At 39.6% G+C, this 15,411-nt stretch overlaps 1 protein-coding gene and 1 pseudogene across 1 annotated transcript in view; one reads left to right on the top strand and one right to left on the bottom strand.

Moving 5' to 3' along the window:
* The window catches only part of TOPAZ1 (testis and ovary specific TOPAZ 1), a 45,735-nt gene that overhangs the window by 23,150 nt on the left and 7,174 nt on the right, over positions 1-15,411 (bottom strand). Inside the window, exons 3-9 of the mRNA XM_070391448.1 lie at positions 14,933-14,991; positions 14,159-14,286; positions 8,291-8,355; positions 5,214-5,350; positions 3,327-3,412; positions 2,226-2,351; positions 1,816-1,879 (exon numbers count right to left, since the gene is read on the bottom strand). Of these exons, the coding sequence (XP_070247549.1) occupies positions 1,816-1,879; positions 2,226-2,351; positions 3,327-3,412; positions 5,214-5,350; positions 8,291-8,355; positions 14,159-14,286; positions 14,933-14,991 (665 nt within the window). The remainder of the gene's footprint in view (positions 1-1,815; positions 1,880-2,225; positions 2,352-3,326; positions 3,413-5,213; positions 5,351-8,290; positions 8,356-14,158; positions 14,287-14,932; positions 14,992-15,411) is intronic.
* Positions 9,351-9,606, top strand: LOC138992353 (cytochrome c oxidase subunit 6B1 pseudogene; annotated as a pseudogene).

Below are 15,411 nucleotides of genomic sequence, written 5' to 3'. Positions count from 1 at the left end.
TTAAGCCTGCTTCCGGGTGGCAGAGGGCAGGCCCAATCCCTAGGTGCAGCCCCTGGTCAGGCTCAGAGCAGGGCCGATTGGGGAGTTGGGGCGCCGGCCCATCATGCACAGAGCAGGGCGGATCGGGAGGTTGTGATGCCACCCTCAGTCACGCTCAGGGTAGGGCCGATTGGGGGGTTGGGGCACCGCCCCCTGTCACACTCAAGGCAGGGTCGATGGGGAGGTTGCGGCGCCAACCCCTGTCACGCACAGAGCAGGGCCGATCAGGGGGTTGGGGCGTGCCCCCTGTCACGCACAGAGCAGGGCCCATCAGGGGGTTGAGGAACTCCCCGCTGTCACTCACAGAGTAGGGCCGATAGGGGAGTTGGGGCACCGCCCCCTGTCACACACAGAGCAGGGCGGATAAGGGGGTTGGGGCGCTGCACCCTGTCACACTCAGGGCAGGGCCAATGGGGAGGTTATGGCTCTACCCTGTCACACACAGAGCAAGGCCCGTGGAGGGGGGTTGGGGCACCGCACCCTGCCACACTCAGGGCAGGGCTGATGGAGAGGTTATGGCTCTACCCTGTCACACACAGAGCAAGGCCCGTGGAGGGGGGTTGGGGCGCCACCCTCTATCACCCACAGAGCAGGGCCGATCAGGGGGTTGGGGCGCCGCCACTGTCACACTCGGGGCAGGGCTGATGGAGAGGTTATAGCTCTACCCTGTCACACACAGAGCAGGGCCCGTGGGGGGGCGGGGGTTGAGGCGCTGCACCCTGTCACACACAGAGCCGCAGGGCAATCAGGGAATTGGGGAGCTCCCCCCTATCAGGCACAGAGCAGGGCGGATAGGGAGGTTGTGGCCCCGCCCCCTGTCACGCTGATCCCGGTGCCGGGAGCCTCACTGCTCCGCTGATCCCGGTGCCAGGAGGCATATTACCCTTTTACTATATAGGATAGAAGCCTGGTGCACGGATGGGAGCCGGCTGGTTTGCTCTGAAGGGTGTCCTGGATCAGGGTGGGGGTTCCCACTGGGGTGCCTGGCCAGTCTGGGTGAGGGGCTGAGGGCTGTTTTCTGGAAGCGAGTGACTGAAGCTTCCAACCGCTCCTTGTTTTCTTTTTTTTTTTTTTTATTCTGGGCCAGCTTTAGCTCTGAGGCCTCGCCTCTGAAAACATCGATACAATGTTGCTAAAGCCCGGCTGAATGAAAGCCCGTTTCTGGGGTTTTGTTTATCTTCTTATTTGCAACATAGTACATAGTTGCTTAGAGTTGTAGTTCAGAGGCCGGCAGTGCAGGCAGGGAACGTTGGAGTCCGCAGCAAGCAAGCCTCATGTTCACTTCCAGCTGCCTGGCTGCCGGCAGCCATCTTGGCTGACAGTTAATTTGCATATACTCACTGATTAGCCAATGAAAAGGGTAGCGGTCGTACGCTAATTGCCATGTTTCTCTTTTATTAGTGTAGATTCTCACCCAAGGATATATTTTTATTGATTTTTAGAGAAGGGAGAGAGAGAAACATCTATGTGAGAGAGGAACATTGATTGGATACCTCCCCCATACATGCCCCGACTGGGGATCGAACCCACAACCTAGGTATATGCCCTGACTGGGAATCGAACCTGCAACTTTTTGGTGTACAGGATAATGCTCCAACAACTGAGCTACCCAGCCAGGGCACTTATTTTTAATTCTTTCTAAGATCAACAGAACTATTCTAAGGCATTTGGTTTTCATACTTAAAAGTACTAAACTACTTTCAAACTGTAAGATACAATAGTACGTGGTTTGAAACACATTAATGAATTTAGAGTAGTCATTTCATTGTCTCATACCTGCACGTTGTAGCAAACACAGCTCGTTGATGCTTATATATTTTTTAAGCACATCCATGCAAACCTGCAAGTTGTGAAAAATGTAAAATTACCTTTTGATATTTCATAAAAACTATACAAATTTCAATCCTATCTTTATGCTTATTCCATTTGTTTAAAAGTGAATTTAAAGCAATGGAATAAAGAAGCTGATGTTAGGTTAATTCAGATCTGAAATACATGCTGAATTACAAAAACAGTAATTAGAGAATCTCTGTCAAAGAAAGAGTCAAGAAAACAGTCAAGATTATAAGCAACTGCAGAAGGGAGGAAAATCCTTGAACATTATAATAAGCCTTATTTAGGTCATTTAAAAAATAACCATTTATTGACTCAAAGATAAAACACTGACCAGACTTTACATACTTTACCTTTTCATCCCCTTGCTCAGGCACGTGAGCAAACTTGCACTGTGATCGCTCACAGCCACGTAACGTGTTAAAATGAAATTTGCAATATCTATGGGGTATCATCAACCCTAGGGACTTCTGAAACACCTAGAAAATAAGACAAATTCCCTTTCTGTGTTAAATATAAAATACTTATTATAGTCAAGTGAGAAAACATTTGAAGCAATCAGAAATATATACCCCAAAACAGTATCAAAATAAATTGCTTGCTGACTTGATAAAAAATAAAGCTTCAAACAATTTACATTTCAAAAATTATGAAAAATCAATTAAAGTGAGTTGTCTAAATTTTTGCAATTTCCTTTAGTGTAAAATATTCATCGAAGTTAGTGCTTTACTTTGTATCTCTTAAAAAGCTGATCTAGTCCCTCTTCCTTGTGTAGCTTGCCCCCTTTTGCTTTCAGAAAAAGTTAATTCTATTATAATATGCATCGTATTTCAAATATATTTATTAGAACCAAAATTTTCCTTAGCTTTTCAGATGAACAGAAGAAGTCAAATGATAGTCAAATCTTTCTGTGACAAACTTCTATATCACTATTCCCTTTCATCATAGGGAATATTTATCCTGTATTTTCTTTTTTTTTTTATCCCATATTTTCTGTTTTGGATATCTACCCCCTCTTCTGCTTTCAACCTTTTATGTTATTTGTAAATATCTTCTGAATCACGACAAATTTTCTGCCTCTTTACCACCAACCCCAATTCAAAAAAATCCATACAATATCTGGAACTGGTTAAAAAATGATAGGGAAATACAACCAGAAAAGCCCAAAGTATGTGCTTTATAAGATTATTATTTATTGTTTTTAATCTTTACCAAGGACATGTTTAGAGAGACGGGAGGGACGGAGACACACACACACACACACACACCCCGATGTGAGAGAGAAACATCGATCAGTTGCCTCTGTACGTTCCCCCGACAGGGGTTCAAATTCGAAACCCAGGTATGTGCCCTGATCTGTAATGGAACCAGCGACCTTTAGGTGCACAGGATGACACTTAAAAAACTGAGCCACTCCGGCTGGGCCAATTACTTTTTTAAAATGTGGGACTTACCCTTACAATCTTTTCCCTGTTAAATATTTCACAGGTTTCAGGATTCTGCAACTTTAGGACATAATGTTGTCCTGAAAATCTGAAATCTAAAAATAATTAAGAATGACTTTATACACCAATAGGTTACAACTTATTTATTTTATACAATTAAACAGATGACCACTACTGTCTGCTTTTAAAGTTTTACTTGGGACTCTATTCATGCTCAATTCATAGACTGTGCTGCCATGGGTGTTCTGTGAAATACAGAATGATTTACAGATTAGGTGCTCTTTAAGTATATTCAGACCTAAATTTAAAATTTATTATAAGCTAAAGATACTTTCTTTTTCTTTTTATTTTTTAAGATACTTTCTTAAAAGCCTTACACAGCAGCATTAGCACTGCATTCAAATGATTATCTCTAAATTAAACAGAGAAGTATTATACACAATACTATACACAATATTTTTAAAAATAATTCCTTATTGATGAAAGTTATTACATATGTCCCCTTTTTTCCTCCCCCGCCCTGCGCCTCAGGCCTTCACCACCCTATTGTCTGTGCCCATAGGTTATGCATATATGCATATAAGGTCTCTGGTTGCACAATAATTTTTTCTAAGGAAAGAAAGCTACTGACATCCCAGGTGCTTCAGACTGAACTGTGACCCCCCTCAAATTCATATGTTCAAGCCCTAACCCCCACTGTGACTTCATCTGGAGATAGGGCTTTTTAAGGAAGTATTAAGGTTTAAATCGGGTCAAAAGGGTGAGGCCCTGGTCTGATAGAATTAGTGTCTTTATAAGAAGAGACACCAGAGAGCTTACTCATGTACCAAAGGAAAGGCCATGCGAGCCAGGAACTGAACCCTGCTAGAACCTTGATCTTGGACTTCCAGCCTCCAGAACCATGCAAAATAAATTTCTGTTGTTTAACCCCTTGAGTGCCGGGGAGCGCAATCGTGCTCCTCCAGTCTTTCGCCTAAAGTGCTGGGAGCACTATCAAAGCTTTGAAATGGCGTCCAGTTCTAAGTCTGCTTTTATTAGTGATGATGATATTGCTAAATATGTCAATGCAGTAAAGGTTTCCTTAAGTTTTTGAATATGTAACTTCATTTACTTGCGATTCATAATTTTTTTCCCTAAACTGCTGTAAAATCAGCAAAAATGCCTTGGCAATTTTAGCATAGTTCCTAGAATATTGGTTGGCACTCAAAGGGTTAAGCCACCTAGTCTGTGGTATTTGGTTATTGCAGCCTGAGCTGATGAATATATTAGGCATCATATTCCTTAATGTTGGTCTTTTTAAATAAGAGGATCTTAAATTTTTTTTTCTAAAGATAAAACTTTTTAAAATTTTAAATAATTTTCTTTTTTTTGGCAGCATCCAGATATAATTTGGAACAAGCTAAAACTTTCGCTGCATAGCTTTGCAGTAATTTTCATTATGAAACCTGTAAGGTTTTCAAGATAAAATACATGACCATCATGGGCTTGTTGCTATAGTATATAACAGGTTGCATGAAGTCAGTAGTGTGAAGGTACAGAAGAGTTAGGTGTGAGCTGCACAAAAACATTTTATTGTTTCTAAATTAATTCTTCAATCTAGCTTATTTTTATCAAAGCATTATGAATTATTAAAAGAACTGACACATTCTAAAATATATTCTAAATAATCAACTAAAGTATGAAATTTTAGGTATAACCTATAATTTACTTGTATTACCAATATCACATAAATACATACTTCAGAAATTATTTCATCAAAAGTACTAAATGTACACATCCTTTAATTTTAATATATTCTATTTTACTTTTTTTTACTTTTTTGTTTTTAGTAGAAAAATCTCCTATATAGTTTCTATATTATCAAATGCCAACATAATTTTATTGAGAAAATAGTACCATTCATCCATGGCTTTAGGGTGTCTTCTTGAAAAGCACTTAGATTCAAAGGTGGCAGTGATAAGCACAGAGGTTTTGGGCCCAGTGTTGCTAATTGACATTCACTAACCATAATCTCTGCATTTTTAGAATCTTTGCTGTGTGAGCAGAAAAAACAGAATCACAATTTAAATTTATTCCAAAAACAAAGTAATGAGAATAAAATTAAGTAGGAATACAACCTAATGCTATACATTCCTATATACTATTATTATACTATGATTATCTGGTATTTATAGATTATTAGCTCGAGAGAGGAAGGGAGGGAGATTGAGACATTTGTTGTTCCACTTTATGTATTCTTTGATTGATTCTTTAAAAAAATATGTTTTTATTGATTTCAGAGAAAGGAAGGGAGAAGGAGAGAGAGAAACATCAATGATGAGAGAGAATCATTGATTAGCTGCCTCCTAAACACCCCCTACTAGGGATTGAGCCTGAAACCCAGCATGTGCCCTGACCAGGAATCCATCCAAGACCTTCTGGTTCATGGGTCAACACTCAACCATTGAGCCACACTGGCCACGCCACTGGCTGATTCTTTTTTTTAAAAAATATATTTTATTGATTTTTTACAGAGAGGAAGGGAGAGAGATAGAGAGTTAGAAACATCGATGAGAGAGAAACATCAATCAGCTGCCTCCTGAACATCTCCTACTGGGGATGTGCCCGCAACCAAGGTACATGCCCTTGACCGGAATCGAACCTGGGACCTTTCAGTCCGCAGGCCGATGCTCTATCCACTGAGCCAAACCGGTTTCGGCTGATTCTTGTATATGCCTTGACCAGGGATCAAACCCACAACCTTGGCATATTGGGATGACGCCGTAACCAAGATACCTGGCCAGGGCCAATTATTCAGTATTTTTAACAGGTTGTTTCTACCTTCTTAGCTAGAAAACCAAAGCTTGTTAAATGACTGGGATAGGGGTAGGAGTTAGGTGGTGGAATTAAAACTAAAACAAAATATTTTTGATCATGCCAGACAAAAGGTTTGAGGAAGCACTGGCCTAGTGTTCCAATCCAGAAAAGATCATTCAATTACTCTATTGAGAGTGCAATAAAATAAATTAAAAATTATTCTTCAGGACAAGTATATATAATAAATTTATACATGTACTTGAGAGCTTCCTTTGGGAAGAAGTTTAAAAAATGTATTTTTCTTGGTTGCTCATTTAAACAGCTTTGACTATATTCTAATATACAAGATTCTATATAACCAATTTTAGAAAAACTTAACCTGAACTTATCTAGAAACTTATCTAGAAAAAGAAATAACTTAAGCAAGGGGGAGGGTGGGAAGCATCTCAGAACTGACAGATATAAATGAATTTCCTTTTTAGAAGAGCACTCAGATACTATAATATTTTATCTAAAAAACAATTCTAATAAGCATTTCCAGCTGAGGTTCCCCAGGCCACAAGAGAATACAAATAGTAAGAAAAGGGGCCCACACTTAATAATAGTTGAAACTTAGCACCAATGGAGTTTAAAAAATTACATATAAAACATAGTTCTCTTCCCAACTTGGGACATCAGTGTGCAATCAACATAACTCCTCTCCAAATAAAACAAAAGCAGTAACATAAAACAAAAGAAATAGGAATTATGGAATTTTATAGATGGAAAAGATTCTCTAGTAAAATTCTTTTATTTTTGATTGGATGACTGAAGCACAGGTTAATGGTCACACTCCTGGTCATTATGGCAGAGCCAAAGTGATAACACAACTCTACAGGATGCAATGACACTTTTTAGTTGTAGCAGAATGCTTTCAATAGAAAAGTTAACCCTGTTAGTTTTTCTTTAAGATCTCCAAATAGTCATGAATCAATAGTCATACAAAAAGGAGGCCAATCTAATTTTTACCTAGGCTTTTCCTTAATACAATGGTTCCCAAACTTTAGCATGAATCTGGATCAGCTGATGGCCTTATTGAAACAGGTTCATGGGCCCCATCTCCAGAGTTTGGGAGGTCAGGAATGGGACCCAATAATTTGTATTTCTGAGAAGTTCCCCCATGATGCTGCTCCAAGAATCACACTTTGAAAACCACTGGTTGTCCTAGCTGGTTTGCTCAGTGGATAGAGCATGCACTTGTGGACTGAAGGGTCCGAGGTTCGATTCCAGGCAAGGGCACATGCCCGGGTTGCAGGCTTGATCCCCAGTTGGGGGCATGTAGGAGGCAACCAATTACTGATTTTCTCTCATCGTTGATGTTTCTATCTCTCTCTCCCTCTCCTTTCCTCTCTGAAATCAATAAAAATATATTAAAAAAAAAAAAAAGAAACCCACTGGCTTAACATAAAAGACTTGAACATATTCATTACCTGATCTGAGTGTGCTCTGGCCACAACAGCAAAATGGGGGTGGAGGATGGGACCAGATGGTCTCCAAGGTATCCTCCAACCCTAAATTTGGTACCTATATATGTTCTAGTGAGTGTACTGTAACTCCCAGTACTAATCACTGCAGTCATGTAAATACCTGCAAACTGCAATGTTCATCTGATTTCCGCCATTCTTACCATCATAAAAGTCACATACATAGTCCTTATTCTTTTACTAGTAGCCCTGTGCGCAAATCCGTGCGCCAGTAGCTTGCTGCCACTCTCCTGTAGCTCCCCCCACCACCCTCTCCACTCCCCTCATAGCTTGCTGCCCTGCCCCCTCCTGTAGCTCTCCTCCACCCGCTTGTAGCTCGCTGCCCCACCCACCTGCTGATCTGTGATCCAGTCGTTAAGCTGTCGGTCATTATGTAACGACCATTTGCATATTACATCTTTATTATATAGATCATTATTCCTTATGCCTTTCTCAAAAACTATTTTAAGGGCTCAAAAAACTTAGTGACAGTTTTAAGGTAACTTACAATATCCCTGACATCTAGGTATAACTGACATATTAATTAAATAATGCCCATGTGTGGCTTATGGCATAGTAGTCCAAGCACATACAGCACAGAATGAAAAACATACTCAAGATGCAAATCATATGAATAACTGTCTTAAAGTTACAGATTTAAAAATTGTTACAGACCTTTTGCACACTTCATGCATATTTTCTTTTTCTTCCTTAATAGTCACTTTGTCTGAAAATTTACACTGTGAAGATATGTTAAAAAGTTCAAGTTTAAATATCTGTATTCCATATTAAGCTATGAGGCTTACAAGATTTATTAGAATGTATTAGATGTTAATTAAACAACTGGTTTATGGCCAACCTAGAAAAAAATCCTACTCTACATTATTTAAAATACTGAAAATTGACTTCAGAATTTCCACTGTTGCTTAAGAGAAAAACAAATAAATCTATTTTCTCAGCTTTTGATATCCTCTTGTACAAGCCAACATTTCAAATTATTATGAACAATTAAAGTCATGCAAAAAAAAAAGTCATGCTTCTTTTCAATATACTGATTTTAGAGAGAGGGAGGGGAGAAAGGAAGGAGAGAGAGAACGATCGTTTTTGTTGTTCTACTTATTTTTGCATTCATTGGTTTATTCTTGGATGTTCCTGTGTGTGCCCTGACTGGGGATCAAACCATAACCTTGGCTTATTGGGATGATGCTCTAACCAACTGAGCTACCTGTCCAGGGTTATGTTTCATTAAGAAAAAAAGCTTTGAATAACTTTTATTTTTAGGTGGTATTTATGAACATACATTTATTTTTCATTAGAAATATTTATATGCCCGGCCAGTGTGGCCCAATGGTTGAACATCGACCTATGAACCAAGAGGTCACAGTTTGATTCTCGGTCAGGGCATATGCCCAGGTTGTGGGTTCAATCCACAGTGTGGGGTGTTCAGGAGGCAGCTGATCAATGATTCTCTCTCATCATTGATGTTTCTATCTCTCTTTCTCCCTTCCTCTCTGAAGTCAATAAAAATATATTAAAAAAGAGAAATATTTATATGTATTTAGGTCTCAATTCTATTTGGTACATAGATACCAAATTTAGAGTTGGAGGATACTCTGGAGACCATCTGGTCCCATACTCCACTCCCATTTTGCTGTTATGGTCAGACTGAGGCATCTTTGCTGAGGATCACACTGAACTGCAAGTGGCTTCAGGGGCATCTTTAGGAGTCAGGAACATGGCAGAAGACATCACGATCAAAATAACTACCAGATTACCCCTTTTGACAGCTGCTTCCCCAACCAGAACCAGACCAGAAACTGTTGGCACAAATATCTGGACTTCCACCCCATGAGAAGGCAATGACTGCTAAAGGGGTTGATGTCTCCATGTGCGAATGGTACTGGTGTGTATACAAGTCCCTTTGCTTCATATCCTGGGTGTTGACCTGGGATGACCGCCGGGCAAAAGGCATATTTCTTGGGAAGATCTGAATTGGTTGTACCCCACCTGTCTCTGTCCTCCACCCTTCTCCCAGGGAGGTGAAGAGAGACCTGTCTATATCCCACCCTAGGATCCTGTATCATGGCTTAAGTGATAATACTTTTGGAAAAATATAAAATTGTATATGTGTAAAAGATCTGGATGACTGGGCAAGACGCCGGGTGGGAAATGGTACCTGGACCAGTAAGAGGGGCTTCAGAGTGAGTATTTTTTATTTATAAAATATATTTTTATTGATTTCAGAGAGGAAGAGAGAGGGAGAGATAGAAACATCAATAATGAGAATCATTGATCTGCTGCCTCCTACACACCCTCTACTGGGCATCGAATCTGCAACCCGAATTGAATCTGGGACTCTTCAAGTCCACAGGCCGACATTCTATTCCCTGAGCCAAACCGGCTAGGGCCAGAGTGAGTATTATTTAATTTTGTTTTGAATTTTTATTATATCAAAATTTGACCACTTCCTCTATGCCAGACAATAGAGTAAATGATGATAGGAAATAGCCACAAGTCCCTGTATATGCTAAAATTTATCTGTATTTTTCCTTAGTTATCTGTATAATTTAAAAAATTTTTCTTAATTTTTGAGCCAAATGAAAATCATATGATAAAAATATGTAAAAAAGGAAAAAGAATATTTAGGTGTATTTAAAACATTGCTGTACTTAAAACATTTCACAATTAGTGTTTTTGGAGTTGTGATTTTCTAAATTACTATAAGAAAGTTATACATGCTCAAATATTAAACTTTTGAGAAAACAGGCACCAAGAAAGTAATCCCCCAAATCACCCATTACTTGAGGAGTCAGAGATAACCAATCTTACTTGTATCTTTTTAAAATCTTTTAAATTTTATTATGTTTTCCCTAAAAATTTCCAGTTTTATTGAGAAATAATTGATATCGTCACTATATAAATTTAAGCCATATAGCATCATGGTTTGACTTATATACTGGAGTTGGCAAAAGCATGTTTTGAGAAATTAGAAATTAGATTAATGCAAAAACCGGAACACGAATGTTTATAGCAGTTTTATTTGTAATAGCCCCAAGTTAGAAACAACCCAGATATCCTTCAAAGAGTGTATAGCTAAATAAACTGTGGTAAGTCATACTATGGAGTGTTATTAAGCAATAACAGTAAATGAACTATTGATACATGCAACAAACTTGATGAATACCCAGAGGATTATACTGGCTGAAAAACCCCATCTGAAGAGGTTCCAAACTTTATGATTCCATTTATATAACACAAGGGGCCCTGTGCACAAAATTCATGCACTGGGGGGAGGGGGGGGGCGGGTCCCCTCAGCCCAACCTGCCCCCTCTCACAGACTGGGAGCCCTCAGGGATGTACTATTGACAGCTTAGGCCTGATCCCTGTGGCCTAAGCTGCAGTCTGGCCTCCCTCTGCGGGAGGTGACTGGGCTGATCAGGGGAAGGCACCAGCCCCATCACCCTGCTGCTGCAGCCACTGCCAGCCACCGCAGCCGCCAAGGTGTTTGAATCAACATGGACTCCAGTCCCTTCACCATGAAAAAATGACAACTTTCTTCAGGCATTTTCAAAGATGTGTCTTTCATAGGATATGACATTTCTTTCTTTTTTTTTAAATTCTCACCTGAGGATATGTTTCCATTGATTTTTAGAAAGTGTGGAAGAGCGAGGGAGAGACAGAGAGAAACATCAATGTGAGAGGGACACTTTGATTGGTTACCTCCTGCATGAGCCCTGACCTGGGCCCCAGCCAGGGAAAAGCCTGCAACCTAGGTACATGCCCTTGATCATAATCAAACCTGGACCCTGCGGTCGGCAGGCCGAGGCTCTATCCACTGAGCCAAACTGGCTAGGGCAGGATATGACATTTCTTAGCCCCTCCAGCAGCGGACCTTCACTTTTTCCTCCAGGAGTGAGGTGGAAAAACCCTAGATCACCTTCTTGGATTCTTATAACCCAAGTTACCAAGAACACTGCAAGTGGCAGCGTACAGGGAGCTTAGCCAATGAGTTGTCAGAAAAGGTTTTTATGCTCGAACTGGTTTGGCTCAGTGGATAGAGCGTTGGCCTGCAGACTGAAGGGTCCCAGGTTTGATTCCTGTTAAGGGCATGTACCTTGGCTGGGGGCACATCCCCAGTGGGGAGTGTGCAGGAGTTAGCTGATCAATGTTTCTCTCTCATCGATGTTTCCGACTGTCTATCCCTCTCCCCTCTTCTCCGTAAAAAAATCAATAAAATATATTTAAAAAAAAAAAAAAGGTGTTTCCTCTGCAGCTCATGTGCAGAGGACCCCCTGCATTGTGTCCACTGGGCTAGGGGCGTGTCCCCGCTGTCAGGGGGGTGGGGGGGACACGCCCCCGAGGCCAGCAGCCAGCCCCGCATTGTGGGCGCCGGGCTGGAGGGCGTGGACCTGGGCTGCCGCTTGGCGCATGTGCAGGTGGCCACGGGGCAGGAACATCCACTTGGCACCTGTGCCCATAGGCCCGGAGTGGCTGGGGGCCTTCTGGGACCCCCGCCACTCAGGCCTACGCGCAGGCCTACAGGCTAGGAGTGGCCTGGGTCCCGAGGATGTTCTGGGGACCCAAGCCGCTTGGTGCCTGTGTATGCAAATTAACCCGACAAAGATGGCATACTTTGCATACTCACTCCTGATTGGCTGGTGAGCACAGCGGAGGGAGGGTCAATTTATATATTTCTCTTTTATTATATAGGATTCTTGAAATGACAAAACTATAGAAATGGAGAACAGACTAGTGGTTGTCAAAGGTTAAGGAGAGATTAGGGGTAGGAGGGAAGAAAGTAGCCATGGCAATAAAAGGGCAACATGAGGGATCCTTGTGGTGACGGAAATGTTTTGTATCATAGCTATAATAATGCCAATATTCTGATTGTGCTATTGTACTGTAGTTTTGCAATGTCATTGGGGGAAATTGGGTAAAGGGTACATGAGATTACTATGTTATTGTTTTACAACTGCATGTGAATCTGCATTTATCTCAAAATTTAAAAAAATGTGGGATGCTGCTGAACCACCATTTATGGATAAATTCATAGCACTAGATGCCTCTTTTAGAAAAGAAGAGGTTTCAAATCAATGATTCAGTTGCAACCTTAAGAAACTGCAAAAAGAAGAGCAAATTAAACCCAAAGCAAGCAGAAGAAGGTGAAAGGGATCAGAGCAGAGAATAGGAAACAACAAAGCAATAGAAAAAAAATCAATAAAACTAAAAGTGAGTTCTTTTGGAATAGTAATAAAATTAATAACCTTTTAGCTAACCTCCAATGAATTTACCTTTATTGCAAAATACCAAAATTACAGAGATGGAAAACATTAATGGTTGCTAAGGTTAGGGATGTTAGAGGTAGTGAGGAAGGTGTGACTAAGCTTAAGGGAAATCTTTGTAGTGATGGAATGATTATCTTGATTGCAGTGGTGGCTACAAAATATTTGCACACTTGATAAAATACACAGAACTATATACACTCATTGTACTAGCAAATTCTTGTTTCTGGTATTGTACCTTAAGATGTAATTATGGGAAAACTATGTGAAGGGTACACAGATCCTCTTTACTACTTATTCAACTTCCTGTGAATCTACAATTATATAAAAATGAAAAGTTAAAAATATAAAGTACACTAGTATTTTAACTATTTGGGGCTCAAAATTAGAATCATTAAGCAATTACTGCCACAGTAAACCTAAAAATAGTTACATATAAATTCAGACTATAACTGATACATAGAAGAAAAAACAAGGTTTCTGGAAAAAACAGCATGTGTGTATAATGTTTGCATATATGAATGTATGTATTGATATATACATATATACACATATATATATAAATATAACATACTAGAGGCCTAATGCACGAGATTTGTGCACTCCAGGGAGTCCCTCAGTCCGCCTGTGCCCTCTTGCAGTCCGGGAACCCTTAGGGGATGTCCAACTGTCTGCTTAGGCCCTCTCCCCGCCCTAAACAGGCTGTCAGACATCCTTAGCGCTGCTGCAGAGGTGGGAGAGGCTCCTGCCACCGCTGCTGCACTCGCCAGCCATGAACCAGGCTTCTGGGCTTCTGGCTGAGCGGTGTTCCCCCCTGTGGGAGTGCACTGACCACCAGGGGGCAGCTCCTGCATTAAGCATCTGCCCTCTGGTGGTCAGTACATGTCATAGCGACCGGTTGTTCTGCCGTTCGGTAGATTTGCCTATTACCCTTTTATTATATAGGATATACATACCTAAGTATAAAATTGATAATAAAACATTTCTAAAAATTCACAGAAAACCATATATAAAAGCAGAAAGGTGGTAGGTCAGGCCTATGTCCTATAAATCAACGTATTTACCCTCTAAAGTTCCTAAAACTGTTATTGTGCTTATGCAAAACATTAAGCAATATATCCAATGGCCAGAAGAGTATTATTATTCTTTTAGTCAATAAAAAGGAGTTAGACTTGTTCATCTGATGACACTGTTCAGACAAATTTCTGTATTACCTCTATTCACACCAAAAAATAAGAAAATGCAAAAGATTCCCTAGTACCTTTTCATCCAAGTCTGAACTTTTTATGTGTTCATTGCAGTCTCCCAGTTTTTCATTTTGAGAGGTCCTATTAGTAACTTCTCCTAAGGAAATGTCTGCATCTTTAAAATCATATTTTATCTCACTTGCTGAAAAGAAATAATATTTAACTGTAGAAACTACAAATGACAAAATAAGCAAGTCATTCAAAGATTATCCTAAAAATAAGTTAGAATTCAGTCTTTTAAAGTCCAATATGACAAATTTAAAGTTTTCAGCAAATTATACAATTATTCCCCTTTATCAAATAACTCCATTATACGGTATAAAAAGAACTGGCAGTAAGATAAAATTGAAACATATCAAGATACTTTTAAGAATCTTTCTTGATCATGTCCACATATTTTCAACATATTTTGAAACTTGAAAGTCAAAATAAAATTAACTTTCAAATTAAGTTATTTCCTGTAAAGATCTAGGTATTTAAATCTGTAACTAGATATTATAAAAATTTTTTAAAAGAACTCAGATATAAAATGTGATAACGCTTAAATATATATTTCAATTTCAAAATAAGACTACAAGAATTACTAAGGCCAATCATCTATCCTTTGTAGATAAAGCCTAACAAAGTTATTTATAAAATAGTAAAATAAAAAAATTTCAAAATCTGATCTGCAACTTGAGAAAACTAACAAATGAAAAGCTTCTTATTTTAATGAACTTATTTTGACTAGGCTTGGAGATATGAAAAGATACCTTGATACTGCATATTCTGAAAATGTCAAATTTTACCTGCTGGCAAGGAAGTACAGATTTCTGACTTCAATCCAGGATCCAGTACAGGAAATTCTCTATTATAAAACAAACAGAGCTTAAACATTATAACATATCCTATGCAGAACTATCTACTTCTCTAAACATTATACAATACTAGCTTTAGCAGCTGGTGAACATCAGCTTAGGTCCTCCAGGGAAAGAGAATTATACTGGGACTCAGAACATAGCACATCCAAGCAGATTCCTCATTTGGTTCTTCAATTACATGTACTTCAATTGTTAAGGATGCTGCCATTCAAACTTTGTTACTCAAAAAGAACCCAGTGGCATGTACCCAGCATTTTAAAAAGTTTTCAAGTATTACACCAAAACAAGATATGTGTATGTATGTCTTATTGCTAATGTAAAAGGAAGATGGTTTGAGAGCAGCTTGAGGTGTTTTTTTTTTTTGTTTTGTTTTTTTTTTGGTGGTCTCTGAAAACAACATATTGAGT

This window comes from Myotis yumanensis, unplaced genomic scaffold, assembly GCF_028538775.1.
Source record: "Myotis yumanensis isolate MYYU_CA2020_CCGP unplaced genomic scaffold, mMyoYum1.0.hap1 SCAF_14, whole genome shotgun sequence".
Classification (NCBI taxonomy): Eukaryota; Metazoa; Chordata; class Mammalia; order Chiroptera; family Vespertilionidae; genus Myotis; species Myotis yumanensis.
Note: the sequence above shows the minus strand (reverse complement) of the source record. Positions and strands in the feature narration are given on the sequence as shown.